This window comes from Mycteria americana, chromosome 4 (assembly GCF_035582795.1).
Source record: "Mycteria americana isolate JAX WOST 10 ecotype Jacksonville Zoo and Gardens chromosome 4, USCA_MyAme_1.0, whole genome shotgun sequence".
NCBI classification, from domain to species: domain Eukaryota; kingdom Metazoa; phylum Chordata; class Aves; order Ciconiiformes; family Ciconiidae; genus Mycteria; species Mycteria americana.
This window is the reverse complement of record NC_134368.1, coordinates 8,436,021-8,458,904: the sequence shown is the minus strand read 5'-3', so window position 1 is coordinate 8,458,904 and position 22,884 is coordinate 8,436,021. Positions and strand designations below refer to the sequence as shown.

Here is a 22,884-nt window from a genome sequence, read left to right as displayed (position 1 = left end):
TCCATATTTTAAATAAATGGCATTAACTTATTTTGATTACACAATTTAAAGATGTATTTTTAGGATAAAGTTTAAATGTTGGCCCTGCTTTATCCAACCATTCTTTTCTTCTGACATAAATCCCTTTTAGGATCTCCTAATAGCATCTGCAAGATTTACTGTTCACAAAAGTTACGATATTCCCTTGAAATATAATCTTACATTTTGATTAAAAAATGCACAAAGCTTTTAAAACAATGGCTTTAAAAACTGTTACAATGAATGACGCATGTTTGATAATGAAGCAAAAACATGCATGAAGGAGCCAGCGCACACAGCTATGACGAACGAAGGAAAATTTGTAAGTACACAATCTCAGTATCTAGATGTAAGAATATTGTCAAACCTCCTTCTTCACTTACAGAGCGGTCACCGAGTATCTTGGCTCGTTGCTTAGACGATACAACAGTAAAACTTCCTCTTTCAGTATCTTCAAAGTCACATCTGCTAAAGATATCCTACCCTAATGTATCTAATTTGTGGAAGCCCAAGGTCATGCCCTTATGATTAGACATTCTGAGGGGAATAAAACTTGTACTTAAATTATACATATGGCTGTTAACAGATACATTTAAAACAATGTATTTACTCTTCAACACATGTGCTCCTCCAGCTGACTCTTTAAGAAGCCAAGAAACAGTTTGGGGGCTTTGAAAAGGACCAGAATTCTTAGTGCAAAACACAGAAGACACTCAGCTGTGTAACATTACTGTTAAAAAAAAAAATAGCGGCAGTACAGCAGTGCCAAAATGTGATAAGAGGATGGGGGTTGTTACGTTTTGTGGAAGTTTTAGTTATATTGTAGCTGTACCAGTCATAGTCTAAAAGATGTGAAGATGACTGAATGTTTGGTGACCCAGAGGCGAGCTGGAGCACATAGGAAGTAAAACGGATAGGGGCAGTGGAAGGTTTGACTGGAGTCAGCTGGTCTGCTCCTGGGTTTTCTTATGTCCAGTCTAAAACTAGGCCACCGAAAGCCACGCAGGGGAGGAGGACTGAACTCTGGGTGAAAGCGAGGTTGATTTTCTTAAACAGAAACAGCATTGCTTTGTGTTCTGAAGGAAAACCTCAATCGCTCTTGGGTTATTTTGTTTTCTTTTCCCTCCTGAGAGTCTTCATAGTTTATTCTCTAGAGTGGGTGCCTCATGGCAGCTGTCAGAGAGCAGGGTGGAGAGACCTTTCGACTGGGGAGACAGGGTCAGATAACCCCTCTCTTCAGCAGGTGCAAATCAGCTTTCCGCTATTGAAGGGAACGCAGTTGGGTCCAGTTACAATCAGCTGGGGATCCAGCCCTTGATGTTTTCCCAGGAAACGTGAATTTGTGATGTGTGTGTGTGTGTGTGTGTGTGTGTGTGTGCGTGTGTGTGTGTGCCTGTGCGCCAGGAGGGAAATAAGTCCGGCATTACCTACAGCGTGCGTATTTGCTAAGTCTGCGTACAATCAGAAAGGAAAAAGAGCAAGCATATGAATCCCTTCATGAAGTAGCGTAGAGAATACCAAACTGCAGTATTAATAACCTCCTGTTATTGAATACTCCATCTGTTCATCATGCCAACTTATCCTCACTTAGAGCACTCCCCTTGTCATAATATTTTGTACCACACTCCCCTCCCTCCTCGAAGCAGCAGTTCCAGTTTAGAACTAAACATTTGCCCAGTCATGTAACCCCACCGAGGAAATGGTCTCATTGCCTGTATCTGTTTATGTTTCTCTATGAAAAAAATGCAACTGAACTCTAATTTCATTTCTGAATTTTCATTTTTTGCTATTATTTTTTCCCGGAGATACTTCCATATCCATATTGGTATTCACAGATACTGCACTTGCGGTTTATGCGTGTTCTACCCCTAATGCTCGTTCCTGCTGATACTTTGCCACATGGCAACTTAAGTAGTGGGGGGAAAAAAAAAAATCATGATTTTCTTCTTACAGCTTTGATATGTATATATTTTTATGTTTGCTAACATCTATAAATGGCAATAAAGTGGTTAACCACTTTAAAGTGATTAAAACCAAATTTGTTTATTTATGCAAACCCCACAGGAGGCGCTTGGCTAGATGCTGCCCTAGTGATGCACAGTGAGAATCTAAAGAAACTATGTTGTTTGAGGGATGTCTGAGACGTCTATGCTGAGCCACAAAAGGCTTTCCCATGAATACAGGAGGAAAACGAAGAAAGTCAGAGGCTGCATAAACTTGTCCTGGGAGTTACCTCCCGATCCTGCTGGATAACCCTGTGAAATGGACGCTACCTCGAGAATGATGGGGAAAATGAAGTTATTAGGGAGCCGGAGCCAAGTTGCTAAAGGCTGCCTATAAGCTAAAATCCTTTACTTGCGCTCTGATAGGATTCCTGAAATCCACACAACTCGGAGGCTGAACCCACCCTTTATAACCTTTGGGTTCAGATATTCCCCTCTCAAAAAAAAAAACCCAAACCACCCACTAAACCCAAAACAAACAAAAAAACCCCAACAAACCAAAAACACATAGGAAGATCTACAGCCTGTGCATATAGAAGCACAGAAGAGATGATCTGCTCTTAGCATCAAGCATGTCACTTATCAAAGTGAATTACTAATATTTGCTGCCCAAGAGTCCCTGTCTATTTGTATTAGAGGTAGCTAATACACAGGTATTGTAAGTATTGCAGACCAATCCTGCAGAATCCAAAAAAAGCTCTAAAATCTTCGTGTCTACCCCCTCCCTTTCCATGCACCAGTTTTTAAAAATCACCCCCGGTCCCGAGTTCAGCGGTGCAGTCAGCAGAATTAACTCTCAGATCATCCCGCAAAACGATTAAACCGTGTGTGTGAGAGGAGGTACCGAAACTTCGCGCCGGCAGCTTGGCATGGAGTGAGGCGGCGGCACGGACAGATGTTCGCCGAGCTCGCTCCCCCTCAGCGGGGGCACCCCAACCTCCCCTGGGGTGGCCGGACCCTGCACCTCGGCCCGCCTTGGCAGCCCGCTTCCCTTCGCCTCCAAGTCGGTAAGAGCTTTGCCACTTCCCTCTGTCTGAGGAGAATCAGGCCCTGACTTACCGCTGGCCTCAGAAAAGAGCGCTAATATCTTGATTTTATCAGAGCTTGACCTGTCGTGTCCCCCCCAGCCGTCATCTGAGGGGACTCGGGCCCCCTGGCACCCCTGAGGTGCTGCTGTGGCAGCGCGGGCTTTGAGGCTGTTTGCGGCGTAACCGCTTGACAGAAACCGAGCGTTTTATTTCTGAAAAAAAGCAAAAGGTGGGGTTTTCGCTGGCCGGGCTCGTCTGTGGGGAGGGGACGGAACGAGCGAACATCCTATCTGCTCCCGGCCGCGGCTGAGGAGGAGGGAGGGGACGGCTGTGCGAAAGGCGTAAAAGTTTCTCAGATGGCTGGAACCGGAGCTGCCGGGGCTGAGGAGAGGAGAAACCGGGGGGAAAGGCAGCGGCGCGACACGGGGCCATGTCGGCGCCGCGGGCCTCCGCCGCCCTCGCCCCCTCCCTCACCCGGGCGGGGCGGGGCGAGGCCGCCGTCAGCTGACCCAGCCGGCCGCAGGGGCGCCGCGCCGACTTTGGTTTTCGTTCGCCGCCGCCGCCGCTTCGGCGGGGGGGGCGAATGGCGGGCTCTCGGGGGGACCCCCGTGTGGTGGCACGGAACGGGGACAACGGGCGTCGCCGGGGCTTGGGCGGTTGGCCATAACACCTGTTTTTGACCCAAATCTCAGTCTCGGTTCCACTTTGGGCAGCGCAGAGGCAAAATACTGAATTTCTACTTATTTCCCTCATCAGTGAAAGCAGGCGTTGTCCCCCCGAGGGGATGACAGGCGAGCGGGGCTGTGTGTGAAGGCCGGGTGACGCGGCGGGGACACCGTAACCCTTGGGGCTTCTGACCCCGGGGCTTCAGCACAGTGGCCAGTTTTCGGGTGCGTTGTGACCTGGCCTTTCTTTTCCCCAAAAAGGCTGATGTTGGCTCCAGCAGCCTTTTCTGAGGATCGGCCCCACGCTGGGGTGCCATTTTGTTATTTCTTTACATCCCCATGCAGGTTGGCGTGAGTAGCTTAAATAAATTGTGATTCATTTGGTGCTGCCGGATGGTATCGTTACAGCCGAATGGGCCCTTTTTTGTAGTCCGTGGGGCTTTCCAAGCAGTGGGGCCGGGGGTTCGCCCTGGGGAGCCCCCTGAGGGAACGGGGATGCGAGCTGCAGAGCGGGACAGCCGAGGTCGGCTGTGGTGATGTTACAGGGGCGTTTCAACAAGAAGTAAGGGCCAGTCCATTATTAATAAAGTGGTGTTTTTGCATTTAGGGATGGAGGGTGGGGATTGAAGAGGGTCTGGCGCCAGTCGCCCAGCACTTTGGACCTAATGGGAATATGTGGGGACACTGCCGATGGGAAAGAATATCCGTATTTGGCTGATTTGCTGCTTTTCCTCTAAACCCGTCCCTGTTCCTGGTGGTGCCGACCCCACTTTCCTGGTGGGACGGCCGGGATGGTTTTGGGCCTCGGGTGCGGCACGGGGGCTCTGAGGGCCGATCAGTGACACGGGAGGCACTAAACCTCACTTACCCTCGCTGGGAGTAAAACGAGAGTGTTCTGGGTGGGTGGTTTTTTCATCCCTGTTAATTTGTAAGGGGGAAAAGCCTTAACCGAATCACAAAAAATAATGAAACACCAGAAGTGCCGACGTTTTGGGATGCCAGGGAGGGTGTCGAATGCAGCTAGCGTCAACTTTGTTGAAGTTTAAACAAAACGAAACAGAAGTGGCTAAATCGGGTCCCGAGAGCGGTTCCAGGTTTCAGGCGCGCTGTCGCACCACAAACCAAACGCCGGCGAACGGAGCGTGAGGCTCTAGGCCCGCTTGCGCCCGCCCCGGTCTCTTTCTGTCTTCGGTGCGTACCTAGAACCAGGAGATCGAGCCGGGGCGCGGAAGCCCCGCCCGCGGCGGCGGCGGCGGAGGAGGCAGCGGCGGCAGCGGCCGCTCCCCCGGGCGGCAGGCGCGCGTGCGCGCGGCGGGGGCGCGCGTGCGGGCATGCGCGCGGGCGCGCGCCGAGGCGCCTCACTTCAGGGGCGCCCACGGAGTAGCCGCCATATGCCGCGGCGGCTTGTATGTTCATTGCCAGCCTCGCCGTCGCGGAGCGGCGGTGCCCCCCCGGCCTCCTCCCCGCGGCGAGCGCGGACGTAGCGCTTCAATGGGAAGTTCTCACTTACTAAACAAGGGCTTGCCTCTAGGTAACGATCTCGCCTCGCGTCGCGTCGCGCCGGCCTGGTCGCGGCGGTGGGGACCGGCGGCGGCGGGGGGGGTACGATCGGCCCCCGCCGCCACCACCACCACCGCGCTTTGTGTGCCCGTCACCGCCGCTCCCGGCCCCTCCGCGCAACCCCCCGGCCGCCGGCGGGGAGCGAGGCTCCCCTGACGGCCGCATCGCCAGCGCAACTTTGCCTGGTAGCTGCTGGCGGTAGCTGGGATATTTGGATAAAAAAAATAAATACAAATGAAAATTAAAGGCGGGGAGGCGGGTGAGGCGCAGGCAGGGGGCTGGAAGTCGGCTGCGGGTATAATTCATCCTTAAATAAAAAAGTCAAACGGCGCTAAAACTGCATCCAGCATGTTAATTTGGGGTGGTTTTTCCCCCGGTCCCGCTCGCTCTTGGGTCGAGTGGTGCCCTGGCTTTGAACTGCAGAGAAATGCTGGTAAAGTGCCATGGAGGAAAAAAGCTGTGCTAATATTTCAATAAACAAAGTTTAAAAGCGGCGTTTTATTGCTGTAAAAAGTGCTTCAGGCCTGGCTGTTGAAATGATTTTGCTAAATCTGCGGACGGGTTGTGTATCTGAGAGGTAAGGCTCTTTTCTGCAAATTGGAATTTCTCTTTTTCTTTCTTTCCTCTTCCTTTTTTCTTTTTTTAAACATGTGCTAGCAAATGCATGTAGGGATTGCTCCTGGTTTTTAAGGTAACATGAATAATATGCATGGGATGATGTTACAGATATGCCTCCAGAATTGCTTGGCATAAATTATCATGTTAATCTGAAGGTGATTTTTCCCCCCCCCCCCTTCCCCCAAACATAAGGAGACAGAATGTCGATTCTGTTTATAAACACTATCATTTTGTAAGCAAATGATACCAAAAGAAGGCTACAAAGCAGAGAATAAGCCTGTTTACTGTGTAGATATAAGTCAGTCTGCTATGCTGCTTTGTTTTCCTCTAAAAAAATTAAAATCTAAAGTCAGGATTTCACTCATAGTACTGTTCTGGACAGAATAATTGTAGAAAACACTGTTATTAGTGGTGGTTTTCAAAATTTCACCTGTTGTAACTTAAACAATTTAACTTAGCCTTATATTTTAATAACTGTTGTTCTTATCAGGAAGAATGTTTGCTTTTAGGCCATGATGGAGCAGCTAAAGATAATCATCCCTTTAGCCTCACTGAAAATAATGAGGCCTCATGAACTGAAGCGAATGTGTACTTCTTTCCCAGTGAATTAAATTTAACTATAATATTTGCGATGTACATACGTGTTTCAAGTGCATTGCCCTGATTCTTTCTCTTGGGTCTTAGAAGATGTAAATTTTCTTATTTAGCATTTCAGCCCCTTAGCAAGTAGCCTGATGCCCTTATTAAAATATTTTAAATCTCATTATTGTATCCCACTAGGAAAGGTGCAAGAAAATACTAAGAAAAATAAATGTTATATTTAAATAATATCTGTTGTAGATTGAAATCCCATTGAGCAACACTTTAAAAATCTGTATCCTTCATAAATAAAAAGGGTTAAAAAGCTCACTGTAGACAATGCTAGTAGAAAGATAATTGTCCAGTGCATCTCTTTGTTCTGTGTTCTTATCTGTTTTATCTATTTTTAGCTGTGCGTTGGTGAAGCAGACATAGAAAATTAGCAGCCCAAACTGCTAACTTTAGTATATTTTATAACATCGCTCTTTATTGACCCCCAAAGGCAGCAAGATTTCAATATTGGAATTCCTTAACGTTTGACAGATAATAGCCTCTTTGGTTTATTATTATGTCAACCATCCCGAGAGTAAGCTACTGACAAAATATTTTGTCCGCTTGCAATTCACCAGTGTATTTCAAACCAAAATAAAGCAAACAACTGCCTGCCCCCAACCTGCCACAGTTTTCCAGTCTGAACAAGAAGTAGGTGTTTATGGGGTGGCTGCAATTCATAAACAGATGAGAGAAAAAGAGAGAGTTAAACTGTTCCCTCATTTTTGTCATTGTTAATGTAAAATAATACTTGGATATGAATGGAGTTTCTCTGTGTTTATTTAATGGCATCAAGGGCATAAATTGGTGCAGTGTCAGTGGTGTGTTCTCTGTCCTTCGGTAAACACCCCCACCTCTAAATAATGTAGATCCGGTATTTCTGCATCAAGGGATGTGTTATTTCATTACTGAATTGGTAAATAAAATGGTAATAATCCTGAGAATTGCTGTAGTCATGCTCAGTAGAAGAGTTTACTCAATGAAACCACTATTTTGAAATGAAACTACTACAGTCACCTTTGTGAATTTTTCAGTTCGGTGTTGTCATATGTAGTTAAGAAGTAGCCGGAGCGTGCAGCTTTTGAGCACACGGCATACTACGTGTAAAAAGCTGATCGTCGTAAATACCGTATGCGCTATGATACTTTGTCATAATGTGGAGTTCCTGATAGCGTGACAAAACAAATTACAAGTGCCCTTACATTTGGTTAGCTCTTGACTTGTCCTTCTGTATCATAAAGATAAATAGCATCTGCCCTTTGTTAAAAATGCCCAATGCTTCAAATTACTAATCTCTCCGTTTCTAAGAGTTACTGTTTTATTTACAATGTAAACAGAGCGGTCGCAGTACTTAGCCGAAAGTGTGATCAGAGAGATTAGGATTGGGCTGGCTACTGTGAAGCATTATCGTTCAGATACAGTGGCGCACTTGCCAACGTTCTGAAACGTAAAGTCAATCCCTCCTTATCAAGTAAGAACATCTACTGCAGATCGGTGACTGGGCTGGGTAGTCCCTTTTGGGGAGAAAATTGATGTTATCCCAAAGTACTTGTTCACATGAATACCATAAGAATGGAAAAAAAAAAAAAGCTCATTTTATAAGTAAATAGTTTGAATAGTGATAAGTGTATGGAAGGGCACAGATCGAAATGTCTTTTATGTAAAGACGCCAAGAAGCAACATGATCTTTAGTTTGCTTATGTGAACACTTACTCCAAACCAGGCAAATATTTTGGACTACAATTGCTTGTTGCCGCTTTGTCTTTCCTTACCTACTGTGCATTTGTAATAACTATGTTTCGTGGAACTTATCTGGAGAGGTTGGCTGTGTTAGAGACCTGCCTTTAAGAGTAATATTTAGGTTTTCGCCTCCCAAGCCAGCTGGGAACATTGATGAGGTGATACTCTCCAGCATGTGTCAAGCTTTCAGATCCCATCGCAGTTGGCAGTATAGCAACACAGCAGCCTCCACTGAGGCTCCCTAACCTTCTGGCCCCATAATTATTTATTTAGTGAGAGAATAGAGATGGAGTTACACTTTTAATACGTGTCCTAAAATTTAAGGTGAGGATAAAAGTTGTAGTACATAGCCCTTTAGCCTTAGTCCCTCTGCCGCACGTGCTTCTTCACTCCCAGACAGCGTAGCAGCAGGTTTACAGTTTGGGAAGACAGAAGTTCCCAGCTGTGTTTTTGGGTCTCTTTCTCTCCCACTGCCTTGAGAGCAAAGATGACCGTTCATTTGACTTTGTGTATTGATCAGGAAAAGATAGAAAACATTCATTACAGATAAATCTAAAATTAACATTTCCTGCTGAAATATAACCGTTTGCTCCCTCGTCAGTATTCCCCTGGGAAGACTGGAGAAGTGCTGCCAGTTGTGGTGGGCGTTTTAGGATCTCTGAGCTGTGGTTACGATAGGACCTTCTCCAAGGCACAGTAATCCTCAGCCCATCTCCCCAAATGATTAACGTGCTCAGAAGTGTTTTGGCAATCTGGCAGCATCAAAGCGGTGGCTGGCTGAAACTGATGTACGGCCTTATGCGGTGGTATTGCGGGGAGGGGGAAGCGGAGTAAGTGTCTCAGACCGTTTATGGTGTGAAAAAGGGTGCTGTGAGTCCCTGGATTAGACTTTTTTATGTGTTTGTGAGTCCCTATCCTTTGATGTTCAGCTTTGGTTTGATGGTTGATAGGAGTGAAAACTTCAAATTGTTTTTGAACCTGACCAGAGACCTATCCGGTTCCTCGAGGAATATGAGACAGTCCCTGGGCTCGTCTAAATTGTGCCGCCTCGTAGCTGCTATCTGCGGCCATGTCGGGGACAGGGAGTATTTGGAGCACAGCGTGCCTCAGCCACACCCTTGGGCTCTGCCTGCCGCCAGCACCAGCGCCCAGGCAGGAGCTGGCAGCACTGCTCGCCTAGCTGGCAGAGGGATGGCTACCCGAACCGAGGTCTTTACCTGTATGGGTGCAGCAACAGGCAGCATCTCTAAAAAGAAAATTAAAAACTAGCAATGAAATAATAATTTTTTTTTAAAAAAGCTCACAAGGTAAAATTAAATTCCAAATAAAAAGAAATCACTCAAAAGAAACCTCTCCTGAAAAATATCTATGTTTGATGTGCAAAACATGTTTATGTTTGCTATAAAAGGGCAAGAATTTAGTTTTCAAAGACGATTATAAATTAACTTGTCTCTTTTATGAAACATTTTTGTCATTTCATTTCAAACGTATCATGTTTCCTGCATTATTATTCCATTTACTAATTATCCAGTTTGTGTCTAATCAACATAATTGAAAATTGACATTGTTTGATTTTTTTTTTTTTCTTTGAACTAAACATTGCTAATGCTATAGCATGTTTCATGTTGATACTTATTTTGGACGACCGTTGCTCATCTCTGCATTTTCATCTTTTATTATACCTGCCTTTTTCAAGGGGCTTTTGGAGGAACTTCTTGCAGTGTACCTGCCAGAAGGGATTCTCTACAGAAAGCAGAAAAAGCTGGCCTCGGGGCTGGGGACAATTGTTCAGAGTAATTGTGAAGCTGAGGCATTTTTTTTTAATGGAAAGGTTTTTACTTCTGTTACATATGAAGGCTTTGTAGCTTTAGTATTAAAACGCGAGGTAATGTGATTATATAATTTTGTTTTACGTTAGGTATTTTAAGGCATATTTTAATAGTTCTATTTATGGTTTAGTAGATGTCCCTTATTCGTGCCCAAATCACTTTCAGCGAGTTGTGTCACCACCGGCAAAGTTACATAAGTCTGCAGTGAAAGTTGTTCACGCTTTCTGACTCTGTATGTATGCCGGAACTCACCACGTTACCCCTCCTCTCCTTTTAGGCTTTTTAGGGGAGCTCTGATGCCAACTCACAAAAAAAGGAAGGAAGGAGAGAAACACTTCTTACTTGACTTGAGTCACAATTCCAAATTCCTGTGTGCAGCCCAAATATCTTATTGTTGGATGTGCACTAACAGTCTTCCTGAACGGCCCCAATATTTTTTGATAGATTCCATCTTGTGCTGTCGTACGTGGTCACACCCTGTGATAAGAGCAGTGAGAGGTCCATCCCAGCGGGGTATGCTGGAAGCTTTGCAATTAATTCTCACGCTACCTTGCAGAACATGACAAGAGCGTAACTGTTTTGCTGCCTTTTAAAGCAAGTGTTGCTTTTGCCACCTTGTGTGCTCGGTTGGCACGTGACCTTCAGAAGCGAGAAACGTCTGTAGTTGGGAAACCACGCTGGGCAGCCCAGTGTTATGCACGTTTACCTAAATGTGTCCGGTCTTGTGCGAAAGGGATGTAGGCCCTCATCCATGTTGGACAGTCAGAGCAGAGTCCAAACACAGGTAAAGTAGATAATGCTTTAGGAAAGCTGAGTTCTAGGGGCAGCAAAAGAGAGGGGTTCTGCTTTCTATTTTGCTCGTGTTGGAGCCTTGGAAAGCCAGGCTGACTGCTGTTGCTGCTGCCATGTTGGGGATTGTCCCTCTCTCCCATCCTCCAAACATTATGAATAGGAATTAGCCTATGGCTGCCTTCTGGTGACAGCAGGAATGGCAAATCCAACTCTCCAGGGCTCTCCCTGCTGCATTCCCATTGAACTGTATTCCTTTCCTATGGCCAGAGCGTACACCGTGTGCCATAAAGCCCTGTCCCTGGCCAAGCAGAGGAGTGGCCAATGTGCTGTCCTGCATCATGCTCGGCCAGTGCACTGGTGAGTCAGAACTCAGAAGAAAGCCAGGAGAGAAGCAGCACTGCAGGGTATTTTCATCATCTTCTACTACACATACTTTTTTTTTCACTCTGCAGAATGTCATCGTAGCCCCTGGGTGAGTCAGAAGTTGGGCAAATGAGCCAGAAAGGAACTATCTTAAGATGTGTGCTCTCCAGTCAGATTGGGCTGATCCGCAGGAGGATTTGCAGGAAGGGAGTGCTGCCCCAGGCAGCTGTTAGTCATGCCTGTAGTCAGCGAGAGGTGCTGCTGGGGGCTGACAGTAATGTCTTTGCCATTGGTGCAGATCCCAGTACCTTTACTTTAAAATTGCAGAATTTCTGTTGGCTTCTGTGGGATTTTTACCTGACTATGGATTTTCAGAAATAACCCTCTATTTTAAGCCGAACTGTCCAACATTACTGTTGCTTATTTGCAGGATGGCACTCTCAGTCCCATACAGAAAATGTATGGCTTAGCAGAAACAGTGGTGTGGAGCACTTCATCAAAATTCCCAGATGAGTCAAATTTCATTAGATGGTTGCAGCCAGTTTGTCTCTTGCTGAGTATGTAGCTTTAACCTTTGCAGAGTCATGCAGGACAAAAGTGTTTAGCAGAGATAACCACAAGCCAGTCTCCAAACTCTTAAACTGATATTTAAATATTTTTTCTCTTTAATGTGTTGTACCAGATATGTTAAACTGTTTATTTTCAACCAGATAATGAGCGTTTTCACATTTGTGGTCTACCAACCACCTTAATGTGTGTCTAGTGCTTCACTGAATAGTATTAATGTGTATCACAACATTTCTTGTGTTGATTTTCCTGTTCACATAACCAGCATTGCTGAGAAGGGATCTTCAGTAATTCAGTGTTGTATGTCTACATTCCCATGCTGACTGGAACTGGCTAGCGAAGTCTTTCTCTATCTTAATATACTATTTCTTGGCTACGACAGGTCATTAAGATACTGACCAAAGCCACTGCAGCATTTTAGGTTTTATTTTGCATCCTCACCAAATTCTCTCCTGCATGCTAAAAGTCTGCCTCCGCTAGTTGTGCTCCTTTCCTAGACTGCCTTGTGCCACGATTACTGTCTTTCATTTCTGCTACCAGCTTTTGGTGTGGAAAGTCCTGTTCATTTTTGTTCATTTGCATTAGCTTTCAGGATCCTTTAAGATGAAAAAATGCAATATCAATTTTCAGTACCTCTATAAACCAGTTACTTGCACCTAAAGGACTTATTACCTTCACCCTCAATCAAGACTTGTAGTTAATACTCCAGTCGCTTTATTCCTTGGTTCTGTCAAATTTTTGTTGATTTTTCAGCTCCTGTGAGGCTGTCAAAGCCTATTTGAATTGCGTCGAATTTGCAGATAGTTCTTAATGTGGAACCTTTCCTTGTTATCCTAAAACTAAAGTGGCTTCTTACATCTGCTGTGGTTGAGGTTTGTCATCAGCAGTTTAGCCACCGAAGCCTTACTCCTTTGTGAACTTGGAACTCAGCACAACCAGACAGCAGATTTTTATTTTTTATTTTTGCAAGAAAAAGCAACATCTAAGAAAATAACCTTTTATCTGTATAGAGCTGGATGTATTTTAGCCATGCCAGTCTAGATAAAAAGAATGTCTTGCATTTTTTTTAAAAGCTTGTGGGAGGAGGCTCACAATAGAGGCTCCATTGTACTGTTAGTACTGAGCGTACAGGAAATCACAAATTAGCTATGACGAGAGTATTGCAGGGGAGTTTTAAGTTTACTTAATTCCCATAGTATTATATGGTTTTGAAAGGGTTTCACAATACATTGCCTTTTGGGTTTGGTTGTCTATGTTGTTTGTATTTGGCAGTCCTCTGTTCAAGGCTTTCTCTTACCATGTCTTTGTTCAAAAGGTTTCATGTTTTGAATCCTTGAATCCAGATGACTTTCCTTCTTACTGTAAATACAGAGGCATACAAATACACTTGGTATTTATCTCATGACTGCCCCGCAGCCATCTAAAATTTAAATCTAGCATTATGTATTCAGCAGTGAGAACTATCTCCTTAGAGCAAGCAATAAAAAGGGGTTTTAAGTAGGAATTTGGAGAACAGTAAGCTGCAGGCACAACTTTTCCTTTCCTAGCGGATTTTGATCCTGCAGGATGTTGAGTTATTCAGCTTCCAGTTGATATCAAGGGGAATTGGAGTGGGCTTACAAACCTGTAAGATCCTGGCTGCATCCTACACACTAAGCCCAAATTATTACAGTATAACGTTTTTGTTAAAATTTTGTCCAAAGACTGGTTTGGCTCGGTACTTGCAGTTGAGGAGCAAGTTCTGTCACTCAGTTGAAAGAACTAGGATTATGAGGACTTTCCAAAATGATGAACCTTATTTTCTTAGTCCTGTGAATAAAGAAAGTACAAAACAGTATATTGCATTGAGTTGGTAATTTAGAACCTGAAGTACTGTGAATATTACAATTTTGCATTTGTTTTCATAACTTTGCTAGCATCTTCACTCTGGACTTGTTTTTAAGCCTGTTAAATTTTGTTAGCAATTTTTCTGAGCTTTGTGGCTTTGTTTTAAAAAACTACATTTAAAAAATCTGTTAACAAATACATAAATAGAAAATATTTTCTTATACCCACAAAGAGTCAAAGGAAGAAAAAAAAAAACCAAGAAACTGAAAATAAAGTTTGGGTTTTTTGACTGTCCTGGGGATACTGTCTTACAGAAATTATGAATTTTTCAAAGTGTGGTTTACAGAATTCTAGCAGCAATTGAAATGCCCTAAAGATTTATTGGCAGGAGGGGATTTTTTTTTTTGTGCAGGAAAAAAAGGATCTCAAAAATCATCTAATTCTCTCTCAGATTTTCAAAGAGAATTAGTAAAAATTCGTTTTCATTTTACAAGACTAATTCCAAAAAGAACATTAAACAGTGATTATTTTTATAAATAGTAAATAACCTCATCTGCTATATCTAAGATTTCTTTGATCACACAAGTGCATAGTGAAAGAAGCAGTCCATGAATAGGCCATATGATACCTGGGAAACTGCTCACATTTAATTAAGTACAATTTTAAATCAGGTTAGTTAAGCTAGTGCAAGCATGTCTGAACTCTTGTTTAAGTGTAAACTAGGTTTATTTCACATTTGCATTAAGATATTTAGGAATCAGCAAAACCAAATCAAAACATGGTACTTTGCAATGACTTTATATTGGGTATTTGTGTTCTGGTTTACAAGCATACTTGAGCATAAATACAACTTCTTTGTCTGGGATTTGTACCTCTCTAGAAGCACCTCTGTTCAGAAGTTAATGTCCTACATGAGAACTAAATCACCTTCTTGAAGCCTTTCTCTTTTTTTCCTTTGGTTATACAAGAAGTTTTACATTACTTAAAATCTTACTTAAGTACTGAAGTAAAGTGAAGTGCAGGGTTGCTTTCAGGGCAAATTTGGTCTAATTATTGACAGGAGAACTGAAAGAGCGGGGAAGCAGAGACAGCAGTGCTAGCAAATGTGCTAACTGGCAGTGGAATGGCCCAGCTGGTCTTGGTGGTCTTCCCACACTTGCGAGTAGCCTCAGGAGTGACCTGGGATAATTCACTTCACTTCTCCGTGCCCAGTCCCACCGTGCATTCAGCGCAGGCAGTGATGGCGAGGTTACCTGGGAAAGCTCTCTAGGATCTGTTGGAAACGGTACCAAATTAGAGTAGGATTCTGTTGCTAATGGTGCTTTGAGGAGGTGCTTGGTAGGTCTTGTTTGTGTCTTTTTTTATCGTAGGGAAATGGTTTGGGAGGCAGTGTACTTTCAGCTGTGAACTGAATTAAGGTAAATGTGCTTAATAAAAAGACAACCTGTGGCTTGACTGAACGCAACGCTGTACAAAACATTCTGCTGTGATTCAAGGGCTTACTTTTTTAAAATTAAAAATGTACTTTCCACCATTAAAGCTCTTCCTCTTTAAACAGCAAAAAACCCCTCCCGTATATTTGAATTGGGAAGTTGTATTTCACAAATTAGCTTGACAGAACATGCATGCAAACAAACGAGCAAAATACTGGTAAGTGATGAGGCTGCGGCTCCATGTGCTGTGCACTGAAATATGGGGATGTTACGCTAGCACCGAGTGCTCTTGCTCCTGCTGAGATATGAGGGCTTGGAGCAGAGACATGACTGTGAACTATTTTTACTTAGCAGTTGAACTTTGGAAGAGAAGAAGTAAGGGATAATTTCTTTCGGTTTGAGTTTGCACATTGTACAACTATTAAAAACTTCAAGATGACTGTTAAGTAAAGACAGCTACTTGAAGTGCCAGATGGAAAAGAGCAAGAAAAATGCCTTCTGTTTAAAACAGAAAGGGGATTATTGCTCGTTTTGTTTGGGGGTCTTCTCCAGGCCACTCAGTTGCTGTGCCTGGCTCTCTTCAGCATTGCAGTTTCTGTCGTGGGGCCCATTCAGGTATTAGATGCATAGTGAGATGCATTTCTCTCTTGTTAATTGTATGACAGAATGCAGGCTTCAAACGACATCGTTGTCACATGGTACCAGGTCTGCATCACAGCATGGGGCTGCGTTGCTGACATCAGGATGGCACTTTTTTTAGTTCCTACTCGCATTGTCCAGTAAGTGCTCTTACGGACATTGCAAACATTTCTGCTATTCTAGAAATGCACTGTCTTTCTCAAAAGCTGTTGTGGTTTGTGAAATACGATACCGGCTGTTTGGTTTGGACATGAGACCCTTTGATTCATTCTTTTGCAGAGGAGTCGATCATCTTATTACGTCCATTTTATATGGATTTACTTCGAGGCCCGTGTTAGTTTATACATAACTTGGAATAATTGGAAAATGTGAAAAATGTGGGGTATTCTTCAGTTGGCTAAAATTTTAAAAGGGCGTTTTTTCCTGCCGGCATCTGGAAGTCAGCCAGGTGAAAGTTGACATTCCCACAATACCTTTTCTGTGGGATAATGGGCAAGTTCAGGGCAGCATTCTTTCTTTCATTTATATAAACAGACTGTGCTGGCCAAGGCTATGGGAGAAGTGTTGCTGAACATGAAATTGTTGCTGTTTTCCCTCGCAGTTGTTGCTCTGTTGACAATGATTTATTTTTTTTTATTTCATTATTGTTCTCCTGTTTATATTTAAATAACATGGAGTCTTCTGCTCTGTTACCATTTAGGATCTTGCCCAAGGCAATGCTATATGAAAAATTGATGTGCTCTCCAGATGATTTCATACACAGTAGTGAAACGATGTAGCTAGTACAAAACTAACTTCCAGAAGCTTTCAAAAAGTAGAAAGGTATTTGTACAACAATAGGGTCTCTTTGACAATAGATGAAAAGAGGTGAAGGTCTGAGAAGCTGAACTGACCTTTCGTCTTACTCTGCTTTGCCACTGCTGGTCCTTCCAAAACGTAGCAGGAATAAATTGTCAGGGAAGCATGGAGCTGAGTGTGCAGGTACTGTTGCTCTGTCGCTGACTGACAGCTTTCAGTTGCCACTGCTGTTCTGAGTAGGGGTAATTTTTATAATATTAAAGATTGACAGGAATTTATTAAAATACATTTTTCCCTGTCAGAATTCATATCTTTGTACTTTCAGAGTTGCCGAACAGTTTACGTACTGCAAAGGTTATTGTGAAGTGCATAACTTTGCATATAGTTTTATCAATTAGGAATATTCAATGTGTCTTAAGCATATGTGTAGGTTTTTTTTTTTTTTTTTTTTTTGGATCCCAAACGGGAATTTAGTGTGTACTGCCTCAAACTAATAGTTTATACAATTTCTACTCTGCAGAAACTGTGGCCTCTCCACCCAGATAAATTATCATTTTTCAGCCTCTACAAAAACTACAGTAATGCTGGGTCAGTTAGCTGTGGCCAACCTTAGGTAAAGGTTGGGGAAAGGCAGTCAGAAACAGAGAGAATTTCAGAGATGCCAAATGTTTAATCTGCAGTTTTTGTGGGCTGTGATATAAACACTGTTCTTGTTAAAAAATCATCTTAGTGACTTAATGGTTTTTCACCTTAGGTCTTTTCTACCAGCTTTTTTTTTTTTTTTTTTTGCCTTTAAATGGCAAAGTTTTTCCTAGAAAATGCATGGTTTCTATTATCGATGCTTAAGATGGCAGCAAGCAACTGTCACATCTGAAAATTCAGTTCTTAGTGAATTCTGAACTGACAGAGGAAGAAAGTCTGGTGAAACCCTTAATCTTTCATGCTACCTGGATAGGTTGGAACGTGGACATATAATTATTCCCTTTTATCCACTGGTGTCACTGAGGTCCCTACACAGACTGAAGCTAGTAAAAGAACCTAAAAATCATTTAATGTAAACTTTGCATTTTCCCATGCAGTGTGTAGGCCCGTTGTTCCATAATCTGTATGTTCACATAAATATGAAGTCAGTAGGATGGGTACAAGCACTTGTAATTTTCTGTTCCCTATTCATGCAAAATGCAGCAAAACAATAAAATTCAAATGCACTAAAATGCATTAATGGTGGGATTTCCTACTTCCAGTTTTGTGACCATGATTTTTCATCTGTTTTAAGCCTCTAATGCCTTTTAATATGTTTTCAGGAACTAAATAGGAAGAAAAGCACTGTTGCTTACTTGATAAAATAAAGACATATTAAGAATTGGAAATTTATTGTCCCTGTCTTCAGTTTGTATTCATTTAGAACAGAGGTTTTATGGACCTTTTAGTTGGAGATTATTTATTTCTCTAGGTTTTAAAGAACAAATACTTGAACTGCTGCTTTTATTGCATGTAAATGTCAGTATCTTGGAATGGGCTATATTTAGATCTGTAGCATTCTTCTCTATTCAATATTTCTAAGCTTCCTTACTTAAAATAACTCTGTCTTTTCCACATACAAATGCATACATATGTGGAACATATACGCCACGTATGAACTTTTTTTTTCGCTGTAGTACAGAAAGTGGTAGCATCTTTTTATCGATTGTGAAGTTGAAGTTGCTCATACACATACAAAATTTTAATTCCATCAGATATGTATGTGCACATTGTTATGTGAGCTGCTTGTGTGCAGATACATATCTGCTCATTCCTAATGTGCTTGATTTTGCAACTAATACTCAAATAGCGGACTGCCTTACTGTGCCAGCAGCTCTGCTGACTGATTGCAGAACCCCAGTTCAACTCACTGTGAATAAGGAACAAAGTGAGACCTTCTTAGATAAAGACAAAAAATAAAATCCTAATGAAAGATGTGCACTGAATAGTAACTTGCGCTTTCGGGTGTACCAACTGTGAAACCTCCATAAGAATTGCTACTATTGTACGAGTGTTCCCTCCTTCTTAATAGAGGTGTTCTGTATCCTGTTTTTCTTGTTGACTAGAGAATGACAGCTTTTAGAAGTATTGTAATGATGAAGTGCCATTAGCTGTATACCATTCACGTCTTAAATTGCATTCTTTGTTGTATTCTTTGCTATTCTTGTAAAATAGTTGGGTATGGTCAGGATCTTGATTTCTAGCACTTCTGCTTTCTTTTTATTTTCTTGTTTTGTAGGTTATTCTTTTTTTTTTGTTGTTGAATTATATGTATTTCTGTGATCAGTTGGCATGGAAACATGGCTGCTTTATAGGCCAGTTGCTTTTAGCATTAATTTGCAGGTACTTGTTTTTGAATGTGAAAATGGAAACCATTTATGTTCTTCATCATTCCCCATCATTAATACTTGCATGCTTTCCAATGCAACGTAAATTATCTTTCTTTCTGTCTTAGAGGGGAAAATGTACTCTTTTTTTTTTTAAAGAAGGAAAAAAAATACTCTGCTGCATCATGTACACTGTATTAAGACAGTACTTTGTCTAAAAATTATTTTTATACATATAACTCAACAGAATCAGTGAAACAAAGCCAAACACCACATCTTAGCTTAAGCCCGCAAAGTGTGTGACACTTTTCAGTAATGCAGTCACACCACTCGATTTCTTTTTTTATTAACGTATTTATTGATGTTACCTTTCCTTTTTTTTATTTCAAGAGAGCTCTGTTTCCTTGTAGGGCTTTGCTGAATTTCACTTGAAAAAGGTTAGAGGTTTACTTTGATCAGTACTGAGGAAAGTGGGGGAATACTTTCGTTGGCATGTTGTGACTTCAGTTAGTGGAGTTTGCAGCAGCTCCTGAAATTCCTCAATGCTGGCAAAAGTGAACTTGTAGACTTTTGTTTATAATGATTGCAGCAGTATTCATGGTGACGTGATGGTATGCTGCAGCGATTGCTGCTTGGAGAAGAACAAGTAGCACTTTCACACATCTTCATCATGAAGAATAGTTAGAGTCTTAGTGTTTGTTCACATTTATAGAAATTTGAAACTGTATCTGAATACATACTATTTTAAGTATAGATAACTAAATATCTAATTTAAGACCTGCTATAAGCAGGTGCAGACTGTCTACTTTCAGTGTAGTTGCTTTCAAGTTCTTTAGGATGAGATTTAATCTCATTCTAATTTCTAATAGCTACAGACTGTTGTCCGAAGACCTTTATACAGGTTGGATATGCAGAATAAAAATAAGATTTGAATTAATTTACTTTGGCTCATACTTCTCCATCCCATTCCAGACTTCAAACACTTTGTTTCGCTAACCATTTCATAGGGAGCATGCAAAACAAACATTCAGTTGATACTGCTCTGAACTCCGTTTTACATATTTAATAAATAATTGGCTCATCTGGCCTATCGGGTGTATTGCTGCATTGCTTTTTCTTTATTCCCCAAGTTAAAGTACATGCAGTTCAATTTAAAAAACATAAATCTATGCAGGATTTGACAAAATTCAGTAAAAGACCTACGGATCTGCAGATTAGGAATACGTTGTTCATGCCACTAGTCCTATGTTACGAATTTCATGGTATTACTCAGCAACCATATGGCTCATTCCCTCTGAGCAGTTTAAAAAAAAAAATCAGAAAACAAAACAAATAAAACCCTATAGGTGTAAACCCCATGTTTTCACATTTAATATTTTCTTTAAATAACTTCAGTGGAAAAAGAAATAGTTTGCTTCATACCAAACCCTTCTACCGAAACTGTTCAGCACTTTCTTGTAGTTACTTGCAAGCGGCTTTCTCGGAGGTTAAGAAAGAGAGTTTAGTACAGAAGATGAGGGCTTTTTGTCTTGCTTTCAGCAGCTTACAGATCAGATTTTTACTAACCGTGATGCAGCTGTGAAAAGAAGTTAGGCCGTGCCGCTTCCTGTGTGACAATATCTCATCATACGCACAGAATAAAACCATTTCTCCCCTCTTCCCCCCACACCCCTTCCCCTGCATTCTCTCATAAACAAATGGGTCTGTTAACAGAGAAGAGTGAAAAATAAATGGGTGCCACCCTTTTATCATCTCAATGTACTTGTCAGAGTAACTGGAGACAAGATGCACTTCTGTGGCTGTTGTAAACTACTTTTTTTTTTTTTTTTCCTCCCCCCCCTCCCCATTCTTCCCTGAAGTGCCTAATGGCACTCCTGGTCCAGGAAGGGCAGCAGTGAGAACCACGTTGGGGGGGGAAAAAAACCCACTATAATTCACTTAATCCCTATACGGAATTGTAACTTTTCTGGCTTAGATTGATCTCTTCTTGCATGTTCTCTCTGGAACTAAATTTTCCATAATCAGCATATCCTCTTTCTACATGTTTTTAATTCTTTAACCAGATTGTTGTCCGTGGTTGGTGTCCTGCAGCACTCACAACTTGTTAGTTCTGACTGGTGGTAAATGTTAAGTTCACGTAGCACTTGCTAGTTGCCTTGTATTGTTTTGTGATAAGGTGGCCTGCAAAATTCAGGACAAAGTGAGTAAGTTAAGTGTACTTGCTGTTGCATGATCCCTGCTCTCCCACAGGAAGAGAGCGTCTTTCTTGAATTAATTTATTCACAGGTTGGATACAGAACTCACTGAAATAAAAGGCTTCCCTTCTGTTGGGAAGCCCTCCCATATTCTGCTGTGGGTGCTTGCCAGACCTCCCAGAGAATTAAGCTACTAATCGTGTTGACCTTCAAATATTTTTGACAAAAGTGTAATTAATTTTATATGAAGTAGTTAACATGCTTTAAGGAATATATAGTCCTGCTTAAATTGAGTATTTTATCTAAGTGTTCTGGAAAGTACCTATAGAACAAGTACGAGGAGAAATATATCAAAACACAGACAGGTGTCGGAGTGTCACTAGAAGTAGTTTATATCCTTAAAGGAAAAAAATGACTAAAACTTGTATTAGTTGTGCAGTTTTCAGTAACTCCGTTTGTTTTGCAAGTCGTTTGGCTGCTGTGAGATTGTGGTAGGCATTGTATGAAGTTAGAAGACAACAAAGTTGTCTGCAAGGTAATAATGCAATAAAAAGAATCTTAATATGCTTTTGTTAAGATGATGATATGTTGCAACTTGCTGCAAGGTAATTTTATAGTCACTAGCATTCAAAACTTGGAAAGAAGATTTCTGATGAAAATACGGGTGAGAAGCCTGGATGCTATCAGTATTGTTAACTTTGAGTAGCAGCTCAGAAAAGCCCCCGAGGGTCACATTTCACAATGTATTGTGGTGGTGTAAACTTTCTAAGAAATAATGCTAATTAATTATTTTTCCAAAAATATGAGAACACACAGGTGGAGTTGCCTCTAAAAGCATTTAGCTCTTTGACCAGCACCAGCTTATTCACTATTTGTATGTCCCTTGTTTTATCTGGTTTACAGTGCAGACCTAATAAATGACCCTCATCTGGGCTACTTGTGGATGTAGAATTTTCACTAGAGAGAGTTATTTTCCAGATTTCATCTGCTATTCTCAGCACTCGTTTCTTCTCTCCCTTTTGTAACTGGGATGACAATCCTGACTCAGGAGGGGGAGAAAGAATGAAAAGATTGATCTGAAGAAAATATTGTAAGAGCTACAATTTCCTCTGAAATAACAGTTGTGTTATCAAAGTACCTAATAAGCAAAAAGAGAGTGGTAGTAACTAAAGTTAGGGAGCAGAAGTAATAACTTCTGGTTTTTTACTTTTGCAGCGATAAGCCTGCACTAATTTGGTTTGCTTTGCATCCAGAAAATAAGGGAAACAATGTGGTATGAAGACCTGTTGCTCTGTTGTTGTTTCTCGATCTTGAGAGCAAGGATTAGCTTCATGTTCTCCCATGACATTCTGGAAAATAGTCGTAATGCTTTCTTGGTTTCTGGGAGTTATCTGATAGCTGTTGTCTTGCACTGGGCAAGCACTAAGCTGTCGTTCCCTCGCATTTTTTCAGAAATTACAGCCAGCAGGAAGCAGTTAGGCTTGCTTTCCAGTATCTTTCTCTGTGCCGTGTCCATTTTCTGAACAACAGAACGAGTTTCAAGATACGCTTTGAGTTTACTTGCATGAAGTCGGTGATCCTTTGATTATCTTTGGATGATAAAATTCCAAGTCACTTGAGTGTTTCCTGTGACTGTCTGCTTTTAGAAATATAATGCTCTTGCAAGCCTTTCAACACGCTGCTGTTTATCCTGCTACTGCCATCCCTCCTGTTTCTCGTTTCAGAAAATGTAGAAAAACCATAGAGCAATGTTTCTTATTTTGGAAATTCTTTATTGCATCTAATGCATTGGTCTGGTTTCCATTCGAATTGCTTCTCAATCTGTTGTCAA

The 22,884-nt window shown here is 41.9% G+C and overlaps 1 protein-coding gene across 7 annotated transcripts in view; it reads left to right on the top strand.

Moving 5' to 3' along the window:
- CTBP1 (C-terminal binding protein 1) overlaps positions 1 to 22,884 on the top strand; it is a 251,981-nt gene that overhangs the window by 177,441 nt on the left and 51,656 nt on the right. For 2 of the 7 annotated variants that reach the window (XM_075499571.1, XM_075499570.1), the window contains exon 1: positions 5,045 to 5,245. The exons of 3 other annotated variants lie outside the window; for them this stretch is intronic. Coding sequence is in view for 1 of the 4 variants with exons in the window: in XM_075499567.1 (XP_075355682.1) it covers positions 5,206 to 5,245 (40 nt within the window). In the remaining 3 variants the exon portion in view is untranslated. Of the gene's footprint in view, positions 1 to 5,040; positions 5,246 to 22,884 lie in introns of those variants that run through there. 2 more of the 7 variants (XM_075499567.1, XM_075499568.1) reach the window with 2 other exon arrangements.